We start from the raw sequence: 19,811 nt of genomic DNA, 5'->3' as shown, positions 1-19,811 counted from the left end.
AAACAATAATGTTTTCAGTATACCTACATTCATTCATAGAGATATAAAGTTATGAAAAGTAGATTTTGTATATAATATGATCGCTTAGGCCATTAAAAAAATTTCCAAAGAGGGAAATTTAGTATTTTAAACAACTAAATTTAGTATCTAAACAACAAAGTTTTTAATTTTAATCTTCTAATTTAAATTTTTTATTCCCTAAATTGGTTCTATAGCATGTGTATGTACAATCTTCTATCATTATTGAGCGAGTTTCCCACTGACTTATCTGATTATTTTTCTATTTTGTAACTACAGTATAAGAAAATATTTTAAAGCCTCAAACTACTGATTTTTTATCTTCAACGTTTCCCCTTTTTCCTTTTCCAAAGTTTTCTGTGCAAATTTTACTTTTGTGATATTTAATATTGAATTAAAAATCAAAGAATTCCAAAGTAGTTTTCACATGTACTACATTATGTGATATATTAGATACGAACACGTTGACAGTAATACTTCCACTTGTACGATTTACTGTGAAAAAACAGATAATCTTAAATTAATATGAAATAGAATCCCTATAATATATATATTTTGTATCCATTAAAGTACTCAACTGCCTCATGACTTTGCATAGCAAATCATAATAATACCTTTCCATATGCCACATATGACAAATGGTCATCATTTGTACACCACACACACACACACACACACACACACACACACACAGCCCTATGGCAAAAAACCTTCCTTCTGAGTTGACAGTTTGCACACTTGCACACACCCAGAGACTTAATCTTGTTGCTGATGAATATCCTCATGCCTAAGAATTTTATAGATAACCCAGTAGAAAATATTAAAAATTAAAAAGGCTAATGGGAAGCAGGCTCGGGAGATGGTGTCAATCTTCTTGGCCCGGTCAATGAAGACCTTCCTCATTTCATCCAGGCTCTTTGGCATTACCTGGACAGGATGGTTTGGGCCCTTTGGAGTCACACCGTCTTTTGTTTGCAGACACGGTCCCATTCCATAGGCTGTGAAACTGAATCGGCTTTCCCTTACCTCATCATCCTGTCATAAGAAAAACATTAGAAAGCACTTTAACCCTGAGAAAACCATAATTCAAAAAGAGTCGTGTACCAAAATGTTCATTGCAGCACTATTTACAATAGCTAGGACATGGAAGCAACCTAAGTGTCCATCGACAGATGAATGGATAAAGAAGATGTGGCACATATATACAATGGAATATTACCCAGCCATAAAAAGAAACGAAATTGAGTTATTTGTAGTGAGGTGGATGGACCTAGAGTCTGTCATACAGAGTGAAGTAAGTCAGAAAAGAGAAAAACAAATACTGTATGCTAACACATATATATGGAATCTAAGAAAAAAAAAAAGGTCATGAAGAACCTAGGGGCAAGACGGGAATAAAGACAGAGACCTACTAGAGAATGGACTTGAGGATATGGGGAGGGGGAAGGGTAAGCTGTGACAAAGTGAGAGAGACGCATGGACATATATACACTACCAAACGTAAAATAGATAGCTAGTGGGAAGCAGCTGCATAGCACAGGGAGATCAGCTCAGTGCTTTGTGACCACCTAGAGGGGTGGGATAGGGAGGGTAGGAGGGAGGGAGACGCAAGAAGGAAGAGATATGGGAACATATGTATATGTATAGCTGATTCACTTTGTTATAAAGCAGGAACTAACACACCATTGTAAAGCAATTATCCTCTAATAAAGATGTTAAAAAAAAAAAGAAAGCACTTTAGTCATGGAATAGGGCATGTATACCAGGCATTTCAGAACCATAACTTAAGCTTTATCATGATAAATGATAACATTATTATAATGAAAAGGTAAAACATATAAAGGTGAGTTGCTTTTCTTTCCTATTCAAGTTTTATTGATTTATCCCGCTGCATCATACAGACGTGTTCATTCAATGAAACACTCAAGTGTTATGTTTTAATGGAAAAATTAAATATTCTGGTATTGTCTACATATTGCTAGAATATCTAAATAAATTGAGCAAGAAAAAAATCTATTTGGATATTATATATGTTCATGTACTAGATTTTTTTCACATCATGTGTTTAAATGTGTACATATATGATGTCAAAGGGAAAATACCATGATCATAGTTTGAATTTTTCTTTTTCATGGAGGCAAACATTTTAATGCCTGTTTCCTACAATTTCATGTTACTTCATTGGGAAATACAATCTAGATCGACAACACTGCTTGGTTATTGTTATTCTCACTTGATGTTTTATACTAACCCATTTGGCATACTATCAGATGGCCAGATATTCTAGTTCATATACTGTTACTTATAAGGTACATTGGTTTTGTTGAAATTATGAAGGAAATCTGGCAGAAGTTTCATGTTAAAGAAAATTATAACTTATCATGGTCCTAAAAGTATTGTTATTTTTCTCTAAAATGTTGCAAATTGAAGAGAATTCTCCATGTATATATATGAAAAAAACAAAATTTAAAGAAAAAATTACTTAATAAAAACATGATAGGGCTTCCCTGGTGGCGTAGTGGTTGAGAGTTCACCTGCCAATGCAGGGGACGCGGGTTCTAGCCCTGCTCTGGGGAGACCCCACATGCTGTGAAGCAGCTGGGCCCATGCACCACAACTACTGAGCCTGCGTTCTAGGGCCCGCCCGCTGCAACTACTGAAGCCCGCGCACCTAGAGTCTGTGCTCTGCAACAAGAGAAGCCACCGCAGTGAGAAGCCCGTGCTCAACAATGAAGAGGGGCCCCTGCTCACCACAACTGGAGAAAAGCCCGCGCACAGCAACGAAGACCCAACGCAGCCAAAAATAAAATAAATAAATTAATTTTAACAAATGATAAATGAAATGTGTTCATGATAGGAAAATATGGTATTTAATCCTTTATAATGAAATTCATTAATGAATAATTTAATGCATTTGTTTGGAATGTAACTGTAGATAACTGCCAATTAATTGGATTTTTGCTACTAAAATTCAATGTTTAAAAGATGACATCTTAAAAAGTTGTTACAGCTCAATTTCTATGAAAGTACTCTGTGATGGTAACATAAGAGTTAAAAGTAATTAACTGGCTCAAACTCTTGAAAATTTATTTTAGGTCTGTGATAGTACAGGCCTAATGAACAGTATATTACAAAATATGAAAGCGAAAAATAGAAATTTAAATGGATTCTAAAACTGAGAGGATGATCAAAGTTGATGTAATAATGTATGAAACAGTTTTTTGGGGAATTAGGAAATAAGGCAATTATACCTGAAAAACAGAAAGATATAATTACTGGAATATATCTCAACTGTAAGATGTATAAGCAATTGAATTTTGAGGAAACAAGTCTAAAATAAAAGCTGATGATCCAAATTACATGTAACTGTTGCAGTCTTACAAAAATTGGAAATTGGTTTTCTAGTGGTCTTTAATAGGGATGTTCATTTATACTGCCAATGTTTTTAGCCACCATGGAAATGTTAAGGCTAAGTAACTGTTTTCTTTTTATTGTCTTTATCTTTATGGGGAAATAATCGATACATCACCGTATAAGTTTAAGATATACAGCATGATGGTTTGACTTGCACATATTGTGAAATGATTACCATAATAGGTTTAGTGAACATCCATCGTCTTGTATAGATACAATAAAAAGAAAAGAAAAAAATTCTCCTTGTGATGAGAACTCTTAGGGTCTACTCTCTTCACAACTTTCCACTATATCATACATGATATATCTTACAGCAGTGCTAACTCAAGTCATCATGTTGTACATTATGTCCCTAGAACTTATTTAAAACTGGAAGTTTGTACATTTTAACCACCTTCCTCCACTGTCCATCTGTTCTGGAGAATTGAATATTTTCAGACCTTTAGAGAGCCTCCCACATACACACTTGTCTCAAAACAGAGATTTGAGATTTAAGATTTAACATACATAGTGAACAACTATATTTTCTCAGTTGGATCTTTCCAGCAAACTGTGAGTAAAGGGGTAACACCAGGCCTGGCTGTTGAGAACTGCAGAGAAAGACCTAGTTTTTCCAGCATGATTTCCTTGAAAACAGGAATGTGGAGTCTTCTCCCTTTACTGTGGCACTTGCCCTGGGGGAGCAGTTCAGTGGCCTGAAGCCTGGAGGGGCGGGGGGAAGAAGCTCTTGAGTCGCTGTTGGACATCCCCATGAAATGAAGATGCTGTGTCTGGCGTGTCACCTGCCTCGCATGCTCCTAGAGGACCAAGTAAACGCAATATTAGGTTAAAGCCTACTGTGTCTGGAGGGTCTGACTGACAGTTTGAACCTAAAACCTCAGTGGTGGTGACGGAAGGAGACCTGGCTTTCAGATCCTTTCAGACTCAATGCAGCCAAAGGTTCTGGGAGGGAGTTCTGATGAGAACGTGACCCTGACCCTCCCTGGGTTTGAGGTTGCAAAAGCTCCACAGAAAATACTGGGGATAAATCATACTGTTGGGATATGGATGACACACACATATGCCCTGTTGAACTGGCAGATGGATGATGAGTGAGATAAAACCGAAGGGAAACAGGGTCATAAAACTGAGGAGAAAGCGGCTTTGTCTCCTAGTAACCGATTAGCTTTGTGCAGCTAAAACCACTTGGGGGAAAGAGAAACCAGAGCACGTACATCAAGCAGCTTTGCAGCCTGTGCTCACGATGAAAGCACAAGTCCAGCGGGGACTTGGAGGGACACTGCACTTCGTCTTGATGTCACTCCTCTGCCACCCCAGGCAAATGACACTGGAAACTAGTGACTACAGTGCAGCCCTGGCCAGTGGAAATATAATGGGAACCACCAACAAAAGCTATGTGTGTCATTTTAAATCTAAACTTTACATTAGCTACATTTAAATTAAAAGAAATAGGCAAGATTAATTTTAATACGTCCTAAATATTATTCAAACGTTGACTCAAGTAGAAATTAAAGGAGAAATTTTGTGTTCTTTATTGCATACTAAGTCCTTGAAATCAGTGTGCACTTTACATTTATAACACCCCTCAATTCAGACTCCATATTTCTAGGGCTCAACAGCCTCATGGGGCTAGTAGACACCACACGGGACAAAGTAAATAGGAGCTGGGCCGCTTTGCTGAGAAGAACCAGCAGATATCTGGGCGGTTCACACTTGCCAGGATCTTTAGGTTAATTGACATAAGAGCTGATCATTTTTCTGCATGCTGCAGCTGAAAAACAACGTTTGATGTGAATGCGAACTCCTAACTTGCTGCAATGTTGCCGTTTGGGAATTGCTGGCAGGCGTAAATTCAAGGACGCTTTTGGAGTGGGTGAAGCCTTGGGTGATGTGAATCTATGCTGAGAAGGAAAGCCGCCTGTTGTCTTTCTGCTGTGTACTGGAACAGCCCTGAAGAAGACGCAGCTCTCTTAAGGGATGTAGCAAACCTGGGCTGGCCATACAGTAATTAAAAAAATAATAATAATAATGCAAAAAGAAAAAAAAAATGAGCCTCCCCAAACCACATGCTCTGAGCTAAACTCTGGTAGACACGGTGATTCGGGGAGTCCCCCAGGCCTGGGTTCCCAGGTGGCTCTCTTTAGGGAGAGGCAGGAGAGTATATACAATTCATGGACACGTTTACTCTTGCAGCTGACATGCTGGGCTTCACTGAAGGAAAAAAAATTGGGCCATTCAGAAGAAAGAACTTGGCTAGAGAAGACTCTATCAGCTCTCTTTAGGTGGCTTTCAAGACACCGAGTGAAAAGAGCGAAAACTGACAGGATTCCTATGAAAGATTTCCTGACACGTTGTCGCCAGCCGGGGGGGAAGAAAATCTGTTCTAGTTCCGGCAGCTGCTTCCCTTAAGGAACCCTGTTAAATCTGGCACTCTCATCTCGGAAGTTAATCCAGTGGTGCCAATGGGAATGCAAACAAAAGGCGCTGACGCGGTGGCTGAATTGACTGCATCTGCGAAGACACAAAGAAGCCTGCCCACGAAGGCCAGGGTCTCCTTGTCCAGTTCTGAGTGGGGTCCCAGGCTGTGTGCCATGGTTAATGGAGAATGGCCAGGGGTGGTGAACACAGCCTTTTGGGATTGTGGAAGCCAGTGCACCATGAGAAGTAAGACTGCTGGGAAATGAGAAGGCGAAGTTAACAGCAATGTTAAAAAGCTGGTGGAGCAGAGAAGGAGGCAGAGTGACGCTGCATTCGTAGGTATCATGGTTGTAGTGAAAACTGCAGATAGGAAAAGAAGGGACTAAGACGTAGCCAGTAGGCAGTATCACCTCTGGCTAAATGTATAACTGGGAAGGATGCGACTGTGGATGAAGGACCTTGCCATTTCTGGCGTGAGCCTAATCTTGGGCTGCTGTTCCTTAGCCCAGTTGTAATTGGATGTACTAAAATGGGAGCCCTTAGAATTGCCTAAACCTTCCGCTGTAGTAACTATTAAACAGCACAAGATTCCAGGGAGGTAAAGAAAACTCAGCTCTGATTAAGGACGTGATGGCAGCAGGGGTGCTAGCCCCTCGTTAATTTTCTCTGGAATAGTCCTGATTGGACTATGATAAAAATAAGCAGGTCTTGCAGGCTGACTGCTGACTACATGGGTTCACTAAGGCAGTCCCTACAACTGCCTCCACGAGGTGGACATGGTAAAACCTCTCTAGGAGTTTCAGGACAGAGGAGGCTGGTATGCTTTGGTCCACTTGGCTACATCTTTCCTCTCAATCCCAATCTAAAAAAACCTCAAACAGGGCTTCCCTGGTGGTGCAGTGGTTAAGGGTCCGCCTGCCGATGCAGGGGACACAGGTTCGTGCCCCAGTTCGGGAAGATCCCACATGCCGCGGAGCGGCTGTGCCCGTGAGCCATGGCCGCTGAGCCTGTGCGTCCGGAGCCTGTGCTCCGCAACGGGAGAGGCCACAACAGTGAGAGGCCCGCGTACCGCACACACAAAAAAAAAACCCCAAAAAACCCCTCAAACACAGTGAGTCTTCATGTGGGGTAGACTGTCACCTTACTCTTTGTCCCTTAAGGAAACCTGACTTCTCCAACATGTGTCACAACCTGGTTGGAAGCAGTTTGGTCCAAATCATTGTCAGACTAAGCTGGTTAATGATGAATGAGAACTTTCCTCTTGGAGGAGAAAGTCAGGCAAGGTTTGGAAAGTGTAGTAGCACACGTGACTAGGTAAAGCTTAAGATTCACACTAGAGGCAGCCAAGAGTCAGAGCCCAGTGCCATCAGTGAAATTTCTGGAAATATCCTGGAAAAACCACTCGAGACAATTCACAAACAGTAAAGGACACACTGCTATTCTCCTGGATCCCACGACAAGGAAAACAGCGTGCAGCACTATTTGAAATCTGGCAGATACGTTCTGGGTTTCTGTTGGTCATGGTGTACAGAGTGACAGAAAGACAGGCTGAATTTTTTTTTTTAAGATTTTTTTTTTTGATGTGGACCATTTTTTAAGTTTTTATTGAATTTGTTACAATATTGATTCTGTTTTATGTTTTGGTGTTTTTGGTCGCGAGACATGTGGGATCTTAGCTCCCTGACCAGGGATCGAACCCACACCCCCTGCATTGGAAGGCGCAGTTTTAACCACTGGACCACCCAGGAAGTCCCAAGACAGACTGAATTCGAAAGGGGAACAAGGGCCAACTGTAAGACGTCTGAGGCAGGCAATAACCCAAGCTGCCTCTCTGAGGCCTTAAAAGTCATCAACTGTAGAGGTATCTGCTACTAAAACATGCAGACTGGAGTTTCTGGGAAAAGCTCAATAATAGCACCCTAAGGTGGCTGCTAGGATTCTATACCAGAAAACGCTCTAATGCCGTGAGCAGATTAACCTATTTGAATGACAGCTACTGGCATTCTCTTGGGCTCTGGTAGAGACAGTCCCTAGACTAAAGGAATCTGAAGAATACCAGACTCTATTTAGGTCTAAGATATCTACCATGTCATGCGTGATGTCAAAATGGCATCTCCATTCAAGTTCCCTGATAAAAATGAAAATGACATATTCAGGAACAAGCTAAGAGGAGTAACTTGGGTGAAGTACATCATATGAAAATGTATTCTTTCGACAATGGACCCATGATGGAAGCTACCCAGAGTGGTATGAACCTCGTGATTCTCTTCCCACTGAGGAAAAACAGGTCCCTTCGTTCACCAATGGAAACTCTCATATGGATGGTCAGGACTCACAGCGTACCTGCAGTGGAATGAGTAGGTAAGTCTACACAATGGGCTGATTTGAGAAGCAGTGAATGTGGCAGTATCACAAGAACCGGTTCTTGATCTCAAAGTTATAGCTTTATATCTGGATATTCAGAGACTCCTGGGTCCTGGCCAGTGGCCTTGCATTATGGTCAGGCAAATGAGCCCTTAATTGGGCAGTTAAGAACATCCCAAGGGGGCTTCCCTGGTGGTGCAGTGGTTAAGAATCCGCCTGCCAATGCAAGCGACACGGGTTCAAGCCCTGGTCCGGGAAGATCTCACATGTTGTGGCAGCAAATATGCCCATGCACCACAACTTCTGAGCCTGCGCTCTAGAGCCCGCAAACCACAACTACTGAGCCTGCATGCCACAATTACTGAAACCTGTGTGCCTAGAGCCCGTGCTCCATAACAAGAGACGCCACCGCAAGGAGAAGCCCGTGCACCGCAACGAAGAGTAGCCCCCAGTTGCCACAACTAGAGAAAGCCCATGCACAGCAACAAGACCCAACACAGCCCAAAATAAATAAATAAATAAATTTTATATTAAAAAAAAAAACGAAAAAACAATTTCTTCTTGAAAAAAAGGAACATTCCAAGGTGGGAGATGCAATTCCTTATAGAAATCCCAGGATAGAATTAATTAGGTCATGTAGTCCCCATCTAATTACCAGCTCAGAAGGGGACTACAGCGCCAAGGCACATGTCTTGGATTGGTCTTTGATGTAGTCATGGTGGTGTCCAGGCCATGCAGCAATGGACAGAACATGTCCCTCTGTTGCCCAATGAAGCCACTGATGTGGTCAGAGCTTGTCTGGAATATTAACAAGATAAAGAATTGCTTGAAAATCGCCTTTGGGTTGAATCTCCCGAGGACAAGAGCTAACACACAGCTGGCAGATAGAATGCTTAGGGTCTTTGCCCAAGCCTCTTGGAGGATTCAATGGATTTTAGCAGAAATAGATGGTCCATATTGGGTTTGTTTACACTGTAACAGAAGCCATAGCTGAAAATACTATTAATGGCTTGGAACAGGCACTTTTATATCAGTCTGGGCCCCTGGAATAGATCCCTTTGGAGAAAGGAACACATTTACAAATGGCTAGTGTATAAAATGGCCGAAGAACACAACATAGTAAGGGCATCTCACAGAGCTGAGGTTTAAACAGAAATTGGAAGGAGCAATGAAAACATTATTACTAAAGACAGGATGGCCAGGACATGAAGGGCTGGTTGGTTCACTGGATGAGTGCACAGACCACGTGGGTATGAGCGACAGTAAGGGGGAACACCTTTACAGAGGTTTCTGGTTTCTGGTAGTGGAAGTGTCGGGGGATAGAGAGCAAGGCTGTGACTTAACTCCGTCCCACCTCACAGGTTTTTCTTTTGTATTACCTGATAGCATGGTTTTGGGTCCACGACTGCATTTGCATTGTCTAGCTGAAAGGATCGTTGCTACTTAGGATGCTGTATCTGTCTCTTTAGACTAGGAAGCCATTCATGCCTTCTGTAGGTGAGGGAACTAAGAGCCCTGTGTGCTTGAGAAGCTATAAGGCCTCGCACTTAGATGAAGACGCTTTATCTGCTCTCTCTCCTGCTTTTTATCCTACTGTAAAGCTGAGCAAATGACATATGAGATTAAAGTTTATTTCTGTCGTGCAAGTAAGTTGGTCTCCTCAACCTGTAATCAGAGCTATGGAGTTATACTGACAAAGCCACTTTACTCTGGATATGTGTTTAAATAGAAAATGACACTTGGAACAATTTAAACTTCATCATCTTCATACAGCACTCGTCCATCATAAAAGCTGGCAACGTGTAAAATGACCACATTCTATGTACATGCAATAATGACAGTCCAGACGAGGACGATATTTCTCACACTGTGGTCCACTCAGCAGCTGTCTCAGAATTGCTGGGAGGGACTGCTGAGATCCAGTTTTCTGGATCTCAGTTGCGGAGATCTGTACTCATTAACATTTAGGTTGTCCCAGTAATCTGCATTTCCAAGCTCTCTAGGTGATCATAACGCACAATTTGTGGAAACAAAAATTTCCAAGAGGCACAATGCAGCTATCCTAGTTAGCCTGAATTCATGGTGATATAACATTTTTTGAACACCTCTAACACTTTCTAATTTAAATTTTAAGTGGTAGCTTATGAAAATATACTCTGTAGTGACTTCTGTGTTAGTATGGAGGTATTATTTTTATTTTTTAATAATTCCTGTTTTTAAGTAAGGCTGTTTCTAGGAGAGGCTATCTGTAAGGCTATTTATATGACCTGTATCTCTGCTCATTTTTAAATTTATGACAGACCTAGGAATACTTTAGGAATAGACTTTGGACAATTACATTATATAATGTGACTTGGTGCAGTATTGTTTTTTCAAAAGCATCTGGAATATGATTTCACTAACAAATGTACCGCCAGTGGCTTTCCTGTTAATTTTGGAGGTGAAAAAATAGAAACTTTAATTTTAAGTAAAAATATTTCCCTTATTAAAATGTCTCATTCAAATATTTATTTCCTGGCAAAGGTAATAGAAAGCAAGATGTTGAAGGATTCTTGTTCTAAAAAATGAAAATAAATTGGGCATCTGCATTATTTTTTAAAAATGTCTGTGCTATAGGAAATAGTTTTCAACTATTTTATATAGTCACACAAATATATTCGATGGTCCAAATTTAAAATCTGACTCAAGATTGACATTGAAAATGCAAATGTTTTTATCGTAGTTAAGCAATTCCATGGCTTCATCATTTATTGCCAGGGGTCTGGATAGTTCCAGTTATTTAATTCTCAGATTCTTGGTTTCTTATTCTAAGAAAAGATGATGATAGCACTACATAGCAGATTTTTTTAGGGTGAGAAAAATACATACAACCCCCGATAATTGTTGCTATCGTATTATCAATATTTTGTTTGTTATAATTGTATTATTATAGACATCACATAATACACAATGTGAAAGAAAAATACAGCTTAAACAATTTTACCATTAGATATTGTAAATCTACAGAAACTAAGCGAGCACTAAAGTTCTGTATAAAACAGGCCTACCAATTGCTGACTCCCCAGATGGCCTCACACTTGTAGACTTTTCACTAAAAATTAACTGACAGCATAAAACTAGGAGGATCACTTGGCTGCCTCACTGTCTTACTGTTGTGATGGATGGGCTTTGCTCTACAACTGCTGGGATTCTTGCAGATCTAATTCCTGCAATCAAGGAGGCTTTAGTGTTGTTGGTATGTTCCATGAAACAGCACAGGTATTTGGGGTGAGCCCATGAGATGAGGCACATGGAGTCATCTTATTTCTTCAGCAACAGGATCTCAGCTCTACTGGACCAGACTCCAGTCGCTACCCCGGAGAGAGGATGAGAGAAGCAAGGACCCCTGAACTCCAAAACGATCTTATGATTTTTTTAAAATGACTTGACTTTGGGGATCTTTTTGAAGGGCTACACTTAAAATAATAATTTTAAGCATGAATGAAGTTTTCTATTAGCTCATCATTAATAATAGATTGCTATACTAGAAGGTGCATTAAATTATTTTATGACTCAACTAATTTCTCTGTTTTGTAAAACTCAGTCATAAAATTATCCCGTGTTTATATATGTTCAGAGGTGCAGTGATATTCTTTATTCCAATTAACACTCAAATATTTTTTTGAGATAGTTCAATTTTCTGGTGAGGTCTTTCGCTTGGGTTTCTAAGGGACTAAAGGCCACAAAAGCAAGGTTTAGACAAACATCTAAAACTTTTGACTCAGGCACTATACGTTAGCCAGTGCTCAACGTTCATAAAATTAAGCCACTTCGCAACTCAAAATACAGACAATAATAAAGATTAAATAGAATGAATTAAAATGAACCAAAGAACGTGGCTGATTAAAAAAGTAAAATTGAAGAAATAGCTTCATTTACCCACAAGTCAATCCTCTTATGCTTCAAGCAAGTTAGAAGGGTAGGCAATAAAAAAATATAAAAAGCCATTTTGTTAGTGTATAATTCTTTCTACAGGAGGACCTGTTTTCACTAAATATGGAAGTGAGAAAAATGTTTCAGTAATTAAGCAACAATACCATATTATGAAACATTCTAAGTGCTTTTCACTTTAATTAGAGAATTATGCCAAAGACTAACTCATGTAACATGCATATTATAACTAGAATTATTACAGAAAGAAAGCCCAAGGGTAAATATAGTCATTCAGTTGAATTGCTTCATCTTTATCATCAAACATAATAAACTAACATATATATGAAACAAGAATTAATTTCCTATCCTCTTAGTCTTCAAAAATAAAAATAACAAAAAATATTATTTGTTTGCAGGCTTGGTGAAAGCATGAAGATTGCTAGTGAGCGGTGACAAAACATTAATTATATAAAGCAGCGTGAGTGATGATTAATTATGTGAACTGCTGTGAGATACAACAGCACTAAATATGTTACTTTCATCCTAATGTTTTTTCCCTACTGGATACCTTTGAGATGTTCTTTATACAATCAAGATGCTAAGTAAATTATCCCAAAGGTTTTTTTGTTTAAATAACTTTCTGTAACTTTTCATTGTCAAGTAGGAAAATGACAAAGGAAGGAAAAGTGAATTGCTATTAATTCCCATTTATATGATTTCAAAGTGTGTAGATTTTGAAAAAAGTATTAATAAACAAAACAATGGCTTGGTTTTGTTGAGAAAAAATCAACATCACTTAGAAAATTCTAAGGTAAGACGAAGTATGTGAATGAATTAAAAGTTATTTTTCTGAAATAAGTATCAGCTTAAAATAAAACCCTCAGTTTAGACAACTATATACATTTCTATATCACTTAAAAATGGAAGGCTTAAAAAAATATAACTATATATGAGGTTAAAAATACTTTAGACTTGCAAGTCTATTGTCAATATAAAATTCCTTGAAATCCCAGGGGAACCTTGCATTTCTTACAGATGACATGAATTAATTATGAATTAGCCAAGTTTATGCTTGGCATATTGAATTTAGATTCAGAATGGTTTGGAGATTATTGAATGGTAAAATGTAAGCTTAAAAAGATGAATATTTTAGATGAAATATTATGAAAACGTAATACATATATTTTGGGGAATTGCTGAGAAGTCAATGAAATATTTTTTAAAATCTGTACATCTATTTCTATTTAATGTGCTAGATTCTTTCACTGCCAACCCATAATTATGGGGCAAAATAAGATACTATATTACAGTGGACAGCATATATAAAAAGCAGTGTATCTTTTTTAGTTAACTTTGTGATGGAAGTCACTAAAGTGTCACTAAATTAAGTAGAGATTATATTACTTTATTGAATATTATTTTCCTAAAGAGATATTTCAGAGGGGATATAGTTCTAAGAAATAGTTGTGTTTAACATAAACTCAAAATATTTGTTGGCAGGAAATAATTAAATTCTTACAACTTTTGTTTTACTTGAGAAAATGAAATTTCTAACCCCTGTGTATCAGAGTCACTCATATAGAATTTACTTTTACTGAGAACCTACTTTTTTCTCAGGTATGTATCAAAGAAATTTGTAGGAAGTATTTACCTACTGAAAGAATATCTTCTACTCTAGAATATAGCATAAACTGAGCTCAAATGGAAACTTTATTGAATAATTTAGTGTATATGGGTACCATGTTGCTTCTAAGCATGGAGCCTCATCCCTTCAACCAAAATAGTACACGTATATATTTGCATTTGTCCTAAGACTGTAGAGCTGACAAAAGGTTCAAGGCAGAAAAATCAATTATTTGTTATTCTTAAACGTTACCTTGAGTTATTTTTGAAGTAAGATAGGATATAAATACATATATAAATGGAAGTTTTTGTACTGATAGTCAAAATGCAGTCAATTATTTAAAAAAGATAACTATCACGCCTAACAAAATACAAACTTGGTAATTATTTTTTGAATCTAGAACTAGTGGTCCATTCTTATTTCATTTGTGTACACAAATAATAATTAATGTACAGTAATAAGTAGGAAGATAGAGGTACTAGAACACCGTGTGTATGTGTTTTCACTCAGCAAACCATTGCAGTATTCTACTGCAGTGCAGAAGCTGCATGAAATGCATTAAAGCAATCCCATATCATCCATATTGCTCAACAAATAACATATGTTCGGAAATATTTTGAAGACTTTATAACCCTCCAGGACTCAAGTAATGATATCATACACGGGAAGAGCAACTTCCAACCAAAATACTTTCATATCATGCATGCACCCACACACACACAGCCCCGGGGATAAGCATTTATGACAAGGTGCAGCGGTGGGTGATCAGCACGCAGCAGGCTACGACAGTGTGGGGTGGGGAAATTTGGATACAAGAGTGAATGTGCATCCTTTCACAGCATATAAAAGGTTCCCTGGTACCTTCATAGAGGAAAAAGTAAGGTGTAAAAGATTGTATGCAATGCCTAAGCCAATGCTGAACCAACTTAAAACTTTCCTTGGAATACCATGTACATCAGTGTACAGCCCTCTGTTGTGATCAAGCTTTCTCTAAGGGGGTGATTTTAGTTATTGCCCCTTTTGCCAAACTAAAGTACTAAGAAGAACTCATGCAAGTCAGTACTCATGACAAAGGGCATGGCATCCACCTTGAGCCTCCTTTTCATTATATTGATTTAAAGATTTTGATTGCTCAGATTGTTTCTAAGCAAAGTGCATAGTTTAAAAAAAAAAATGAGGAATTCATTCAGCCCAGAAGGCTATTAGGTTGATAAAAATCGTTTTCAAAGAGTGAAAATGATCAACCCCAAATTTGCATGATGATTAGAATATTATAAAACTAAATGGCGTGCACGGATTTCTAATCAATGTATTTGCATTTATTGTATTTTAGAGTGTGTTTGCATTTTAAACAATATTGTAAAAAACCATACTGTTTCTTTTTTAAAAAATAAGTATTTATTGACTGTTGGTGAAGGAAATCTGATTTTTTTCATCAGAGCTCTTTTTGCATTGTTTTGTAAGGCAATATTTAATTGAATACATGTATTTTATACTAATGCTACTATATGTATGAACTGTTTAGTTACCGAAAATTTAAATATGTACCTTTCCCAAAGAGGCTACTATGGGCTATTGTGCAAATTCAAGGCAATTAATTTTTTAAAAATTACCGTTAGGATAATCAAGTAAAAGTAATTGGATCATGTGAATTTTTTTTCCACCAGGGATGAAAACTGAAGAAGTAGCTAGCTATATTGGGAACAACTATGCAATTTTAGTAGAAAAGAAAAATAGTTCAGTGATTATTTAACTAAGGTGTGTAGTAGAATCTTCTGGGGAGGTTTTTCTGTTTTGTTTTTTTTGATAGGGAGCTTTTTTTTTTTTAAAGTCTTTATTGAATTTGTTACAATATTGCTTCTGTCTTATGTTTTGTTTTTTTTGGCCATGAGGCATGGGGGATCTTAGGTCCCTGAGCAGGGATCAAACCCACAACCCCTGCATTGGAAGGTGCAGTCTTAACCACTGAACGGACCTCCAGGGAAGTCCCTGGGGAGGTATTTTAAAATACACTGTATCCCAGAAATTTTAATTTAGTAGACTGGACTGTTTGTATATGATTTCCCAAGCTAAATTCTTGGCTTTTGGTATGTTTAAAATTTAATCACTGAGTGCTATATTATGGACCTCCAAGTCAAGCTACTGATATGCTCTACTGTAGATTACATTTCTAAATATTTAGCCATTATAATTGGACATGTGTCCTTGTGACCTCTTTTTAATCGAACACTTCCGAGGATGCTATCAAAACCAAAATCATTCATTTACTCTAAAGAATCTCAACATGTTTTAACATTAAGAAAGGATGCTTAAGATACACAGGCCGGACAAAGCATTTTATTTTTGCCTTATTTTTAGGTCTCTATTTTCTGGCAAGAGGGGCTGTTTTCAGAACTTATTTATATAAATAAATTTCCCATTTATTTTGAAACTAATTTTGTCAAGGCATATGATTATTTCTTCTATGGAGACTATTATAAGATACATGTGATATTTCTGTTTAATATATATTTTAAAATCATTTTGACCAGTTTGGTTAATAGGATGAAAGACAATATTTCAATATCTTTTGATTGAGCGAGGGAAGACAAAGGGAATTGTTAGAAAAAGAGAGTATCCTTAGCTGAAGGGGGTTGGTGGTTGTTCAGCTCTAAGTGTGCAAGGGGCTGTGTTTCCCCACCAAACACTGCCTGAGTGCACAGTATGCTGGCTGCATTTCTACCAATGACCACATTCCTCTACTTAGAGTTAAGAAAGTGAATTTACCGTGTCTGAGAAACGGTAAAACTTCTCCAATGCAAAAGCTTCTGTCTGTGGGAAGGTAAAGTGGACCAAAAAGGATTGAGAAACCAGAGATAGATGATTAAAGTCATAGATGATTAAATATAATTGCACAATTGGTTTTAATTGCATAGATCATCTTAACATACATATGTATCAATTAATAGATTTTCACATATGCAAGGTATCCACCCCCCAAAGTATGAAGTGAACTTAAAAAAAAAAACACTGGGTTTTTTTTCCTGCACTAAATGTTAATTACAATATTTGCTCCCTGAATATTTCAAATAGTGATTAGAAAATAATCAGGTGTAACTATTTTTGCATTTTGATACTTTTCTAGAGTGCCAATCACTAGAAACATTAATCTTGCTGTCTTTCTGTGAGCCAAAGAATAAGGGGTGTCAAATATTTTTATCCCCATACACTTGCAGGTGGTAAAACTGGATAAAGAGCTGCTTTGGTAAGGATTTTTTTTTTTTTTTTAAGGAGAAATCAGAATTGAGTATCTAAACTTGTAGCCTGTTATGTTAACCATTAGCTACTCTGACTGCTGGATGTGTGATGGGTGCAGAAAATGTCTGAGCTCTCAGACCTCCCTTTGGACACCACATGTGAACGACTTCCCATTTCTGGTGTTTGCAGCACGTGGCTGATACATCCTACATGTAGGAAGGAGAAAAAAGGTACAGAAATGAAAAATAAATGTAAAAAAGTGAACGAAAATTAGAGGGGGAAATAAGTGTTGCTTTACTTCTGATTCATGTTAGAAGGAAAAAATAGTCTTAATCAGTCATTAATGGGAAAAAAAGACAACAGCTTCACCCTGTGATACAGAACGCTTTGTTCTGTTACAGTGCTTCAGCCTGTGCCAGGTATCATATGAAAGAGAGGAGCAATAGGCAGTAAGGGAGGGAAAGAGAAGGAGGAAAGAGAGAGAGGGAGGGTTGGGCAGAGTGAGAAAAGTATAAGGAAACCAGCAGACGGGGAGAGGTGGGGGGCAGGAGATAAAGAAAAGTTAATCTCTCCATGAAAATATATGTTAATGTATAAATGATGTGCTTTAATATTTATAAAAATTTGATCAAATGCAAGCCCTGGCATTGTTTCTTCTGTCCACCGTGTTACCCAGAGTATTGCAATGCTGAAACTCCTTCCATGCTACAGTGAATTGGGGTATTTATTGGAGCAGGTGATGATTCTGGGGAGTCAATTAGACATGATTGGATAAGTTACTGCCTTAGAATATGTTTAATACCGAGTAGGCTTAGCACTGGGAGATCATGGCTTAGAGCTTCTTAAAAAAATTTATAAAATATATAAATCACAGTCAGTCATTCAGAAACCATAAGAAATTCCTTAAAAAATTAAATCCTTAAAAATGCACACTACATATAAACCAGACTATTACTTTTAAGAGTTGAGAATGTTTTGACTTAAATATTACAGTATTTTGGATTCTGGCCACAATTTCTCCTGTAATATACAACTTTGATATTTCTCTTGATTAAGAGACCATTTGCGTTCAAAATGTCAGCTGGCACATTCACATTAAAAGTAAACTCAAAGATATGCTGGTTGATAGAGACTCTCCCTTGCAGAAAAGGAAAGGGGCTAATTGAAATTATGTAAATATAAAGAGAGATGACATTACAAGTCTTAATAGAGGTGAACAACTGCCATCCTGTACTTACAAATCCAATTAGGAGATTACTTCTACAATTTCATGTGGTCTCCCAATGATGCTCTAAATAAAATTTCTTCTGGGTTTGACTTATCAAGTGATAGCAAGGCAAAAATACACCTTATTGTGTTTCGAGTGGGGATTCAGAAGAAATGTCTTAAAAACATAAAAGTGTACATAAAAAGGAGACCACAGAGTTTTTACATCAACATCATAGTATTAATAAATAGGTGATATTTGATGGAAACAATTAAAGGAATTAGTTCGAAAAAAGGTACAACTTTAATAGCTATATTTGTTGACTTATGTCAAGTAAAACCATCAGAGACACTGCAACCTTGCCAATAAGAAATGATAGATTTTGTTAGTGGAAGCAAATAATGGTGTCGTTCCAAGACATACATTAGAAAGAAGTTGATAAAACTCTCATGTCACCAGATCTGCTGTGTATAGTTCGATGTTACCATTTTCTCCCTGAGGCTATTTTTGACAATGTAAGTTTCAGCTGGACAAAACCAAAGGGACACCATTTCATTTAGTCCCTGTCCCCATTTCCTCTCTGTACCTCCCTATTAAATATGCCAAATTCAGTTTCCAGGGAGAATTGTATCCCAGAGAACTTAATGCATTTAATCGCCTACCCTATTCTTTCTCTTTCGTCGAAATCTCAGAAGTTCTTTATGTTGTCTCGATACAAAATTGACAGCTGCATATTCCAGTAGTGCTGAAAACACGAAAAGGAGACACACTGCCATCCAAATGTCAATAGCTTTGACATACGAAACCTAGCCAGGAAAGAAACAGCGAGAAAATTGACTTGTCACTTCCATTGAGCACAATAATGAATTATACTATTTATATACCAGCTTGGAAAAAAAAAAGCAATGAAGTAACATTTCTTTTTTTTTTTACTTAAAAATTTTTCAGAAATTAATTCTGCAAGTTTTATGTTTTAGTCATACATTAAAATGTGTATTTTTTCCTAATAAGTTTTTTCAAATGAAGCGCTAGACCAAATGTATGATGAAAGAAAATAAGATGAAATGTAATTTTACCTTCAGGGTAGAATAGTATCATGCTTGGTAAGTGTGCAGTAACACTGAAATATACCTTTAGGGTAGCAGAATGCTTGAAAAAGTATGAAGTAATATTGAAACACAGATAATGCTGTTGAACTTGTAGCTCCTTATTTTCTTCATAAAAAATGTTTTTTATTTTGAAATAATTTTAACCCTACAGACACTTTGCAAGAACAGTAAAAAGAACTCCCAAGTTCTGCAGTTGTTAACATTAAGTTACATTTCTCTCCCTCCCTCCCTCCTTCCCTCCCTCTCTCTCTCTCATCTCCATCTTTATATGCTTTTCTGCCTGAATTATTTGAGTGTAATATGCAGATATGATGCCCTGAACATTATGTGTTTTTTCTAAAAAAAAAAAAGGACACTCTCCTACACCCAGTTAACCCTTCAGGTCTCACGCTAAACTTCACCCAAATCCGGTTCAGAATCCCAGGAAACCTGTGCTTACCTGAACACATTGCATTGTAATTGCTTGTTTCTTGTTCTCTTTCTGTTTAGAGTGTGAAGTCTCTGAGGA

General features: G+C 37.6%; 1 protein-coding gene across 3 annotated transcripts in view; it reads right to left on the bottom strand.

Moving 5' to 3' along the window:
• Positions 1–586: 586 nt before the first annotated feature.
• The window catches only part of GLRA3 (glycine receptor alpha 3), a 156,544-nt gene continuing 137,319 nt past the window's right edge, over positions 587–19,811 (bottom strand). The window contains exons 8-10 of one of the 3 annotated variants that reach the window (XM_060153621.1): positions 18,857–19,000; positions 16,517–16,561; positions 587–1,053 (exon numbers count right to left, since the gene is read on the bottom strand). In XM_060153621.1, coding sequence (XP_060009604.1) covers positions 775–1,053; positions 16,517–16,561; positions 18,857–19,000 — 468 coding nt within the window. In that variant the 3' untranslated portion in view covers positions 587–774. Of the gene's footprint in view, positions 1,054–8,105; positions 8,115–16,516; positions 16,562–18,856; positions 19,001–19,811 lie in introns of all 3 variants that reach the window. The other 2 variants (XM_060153625.1, XM_060153622.1) reach the window with 2 other exon arrangements.

Source organism: Lagenorhynchus albirostris, chromosome 7, assembly GCF_949774975.1.
Source record: "Lagenorhynchus albirostris chromosome 7, mLagAlb1.1, whole genome shotgun sequence".
Lineage (NCBI taxonomy): Eukaryota > Metazoa > Chordata > Mammalia > Artiodactyla > Delphinidae > Lagenorhynchus > Lagenorhynchus albirostris.
Note: the sequence above shows the minus strand (reverse complement) of the source record. Positions and strands in the feature narration are given on the sequence as shown.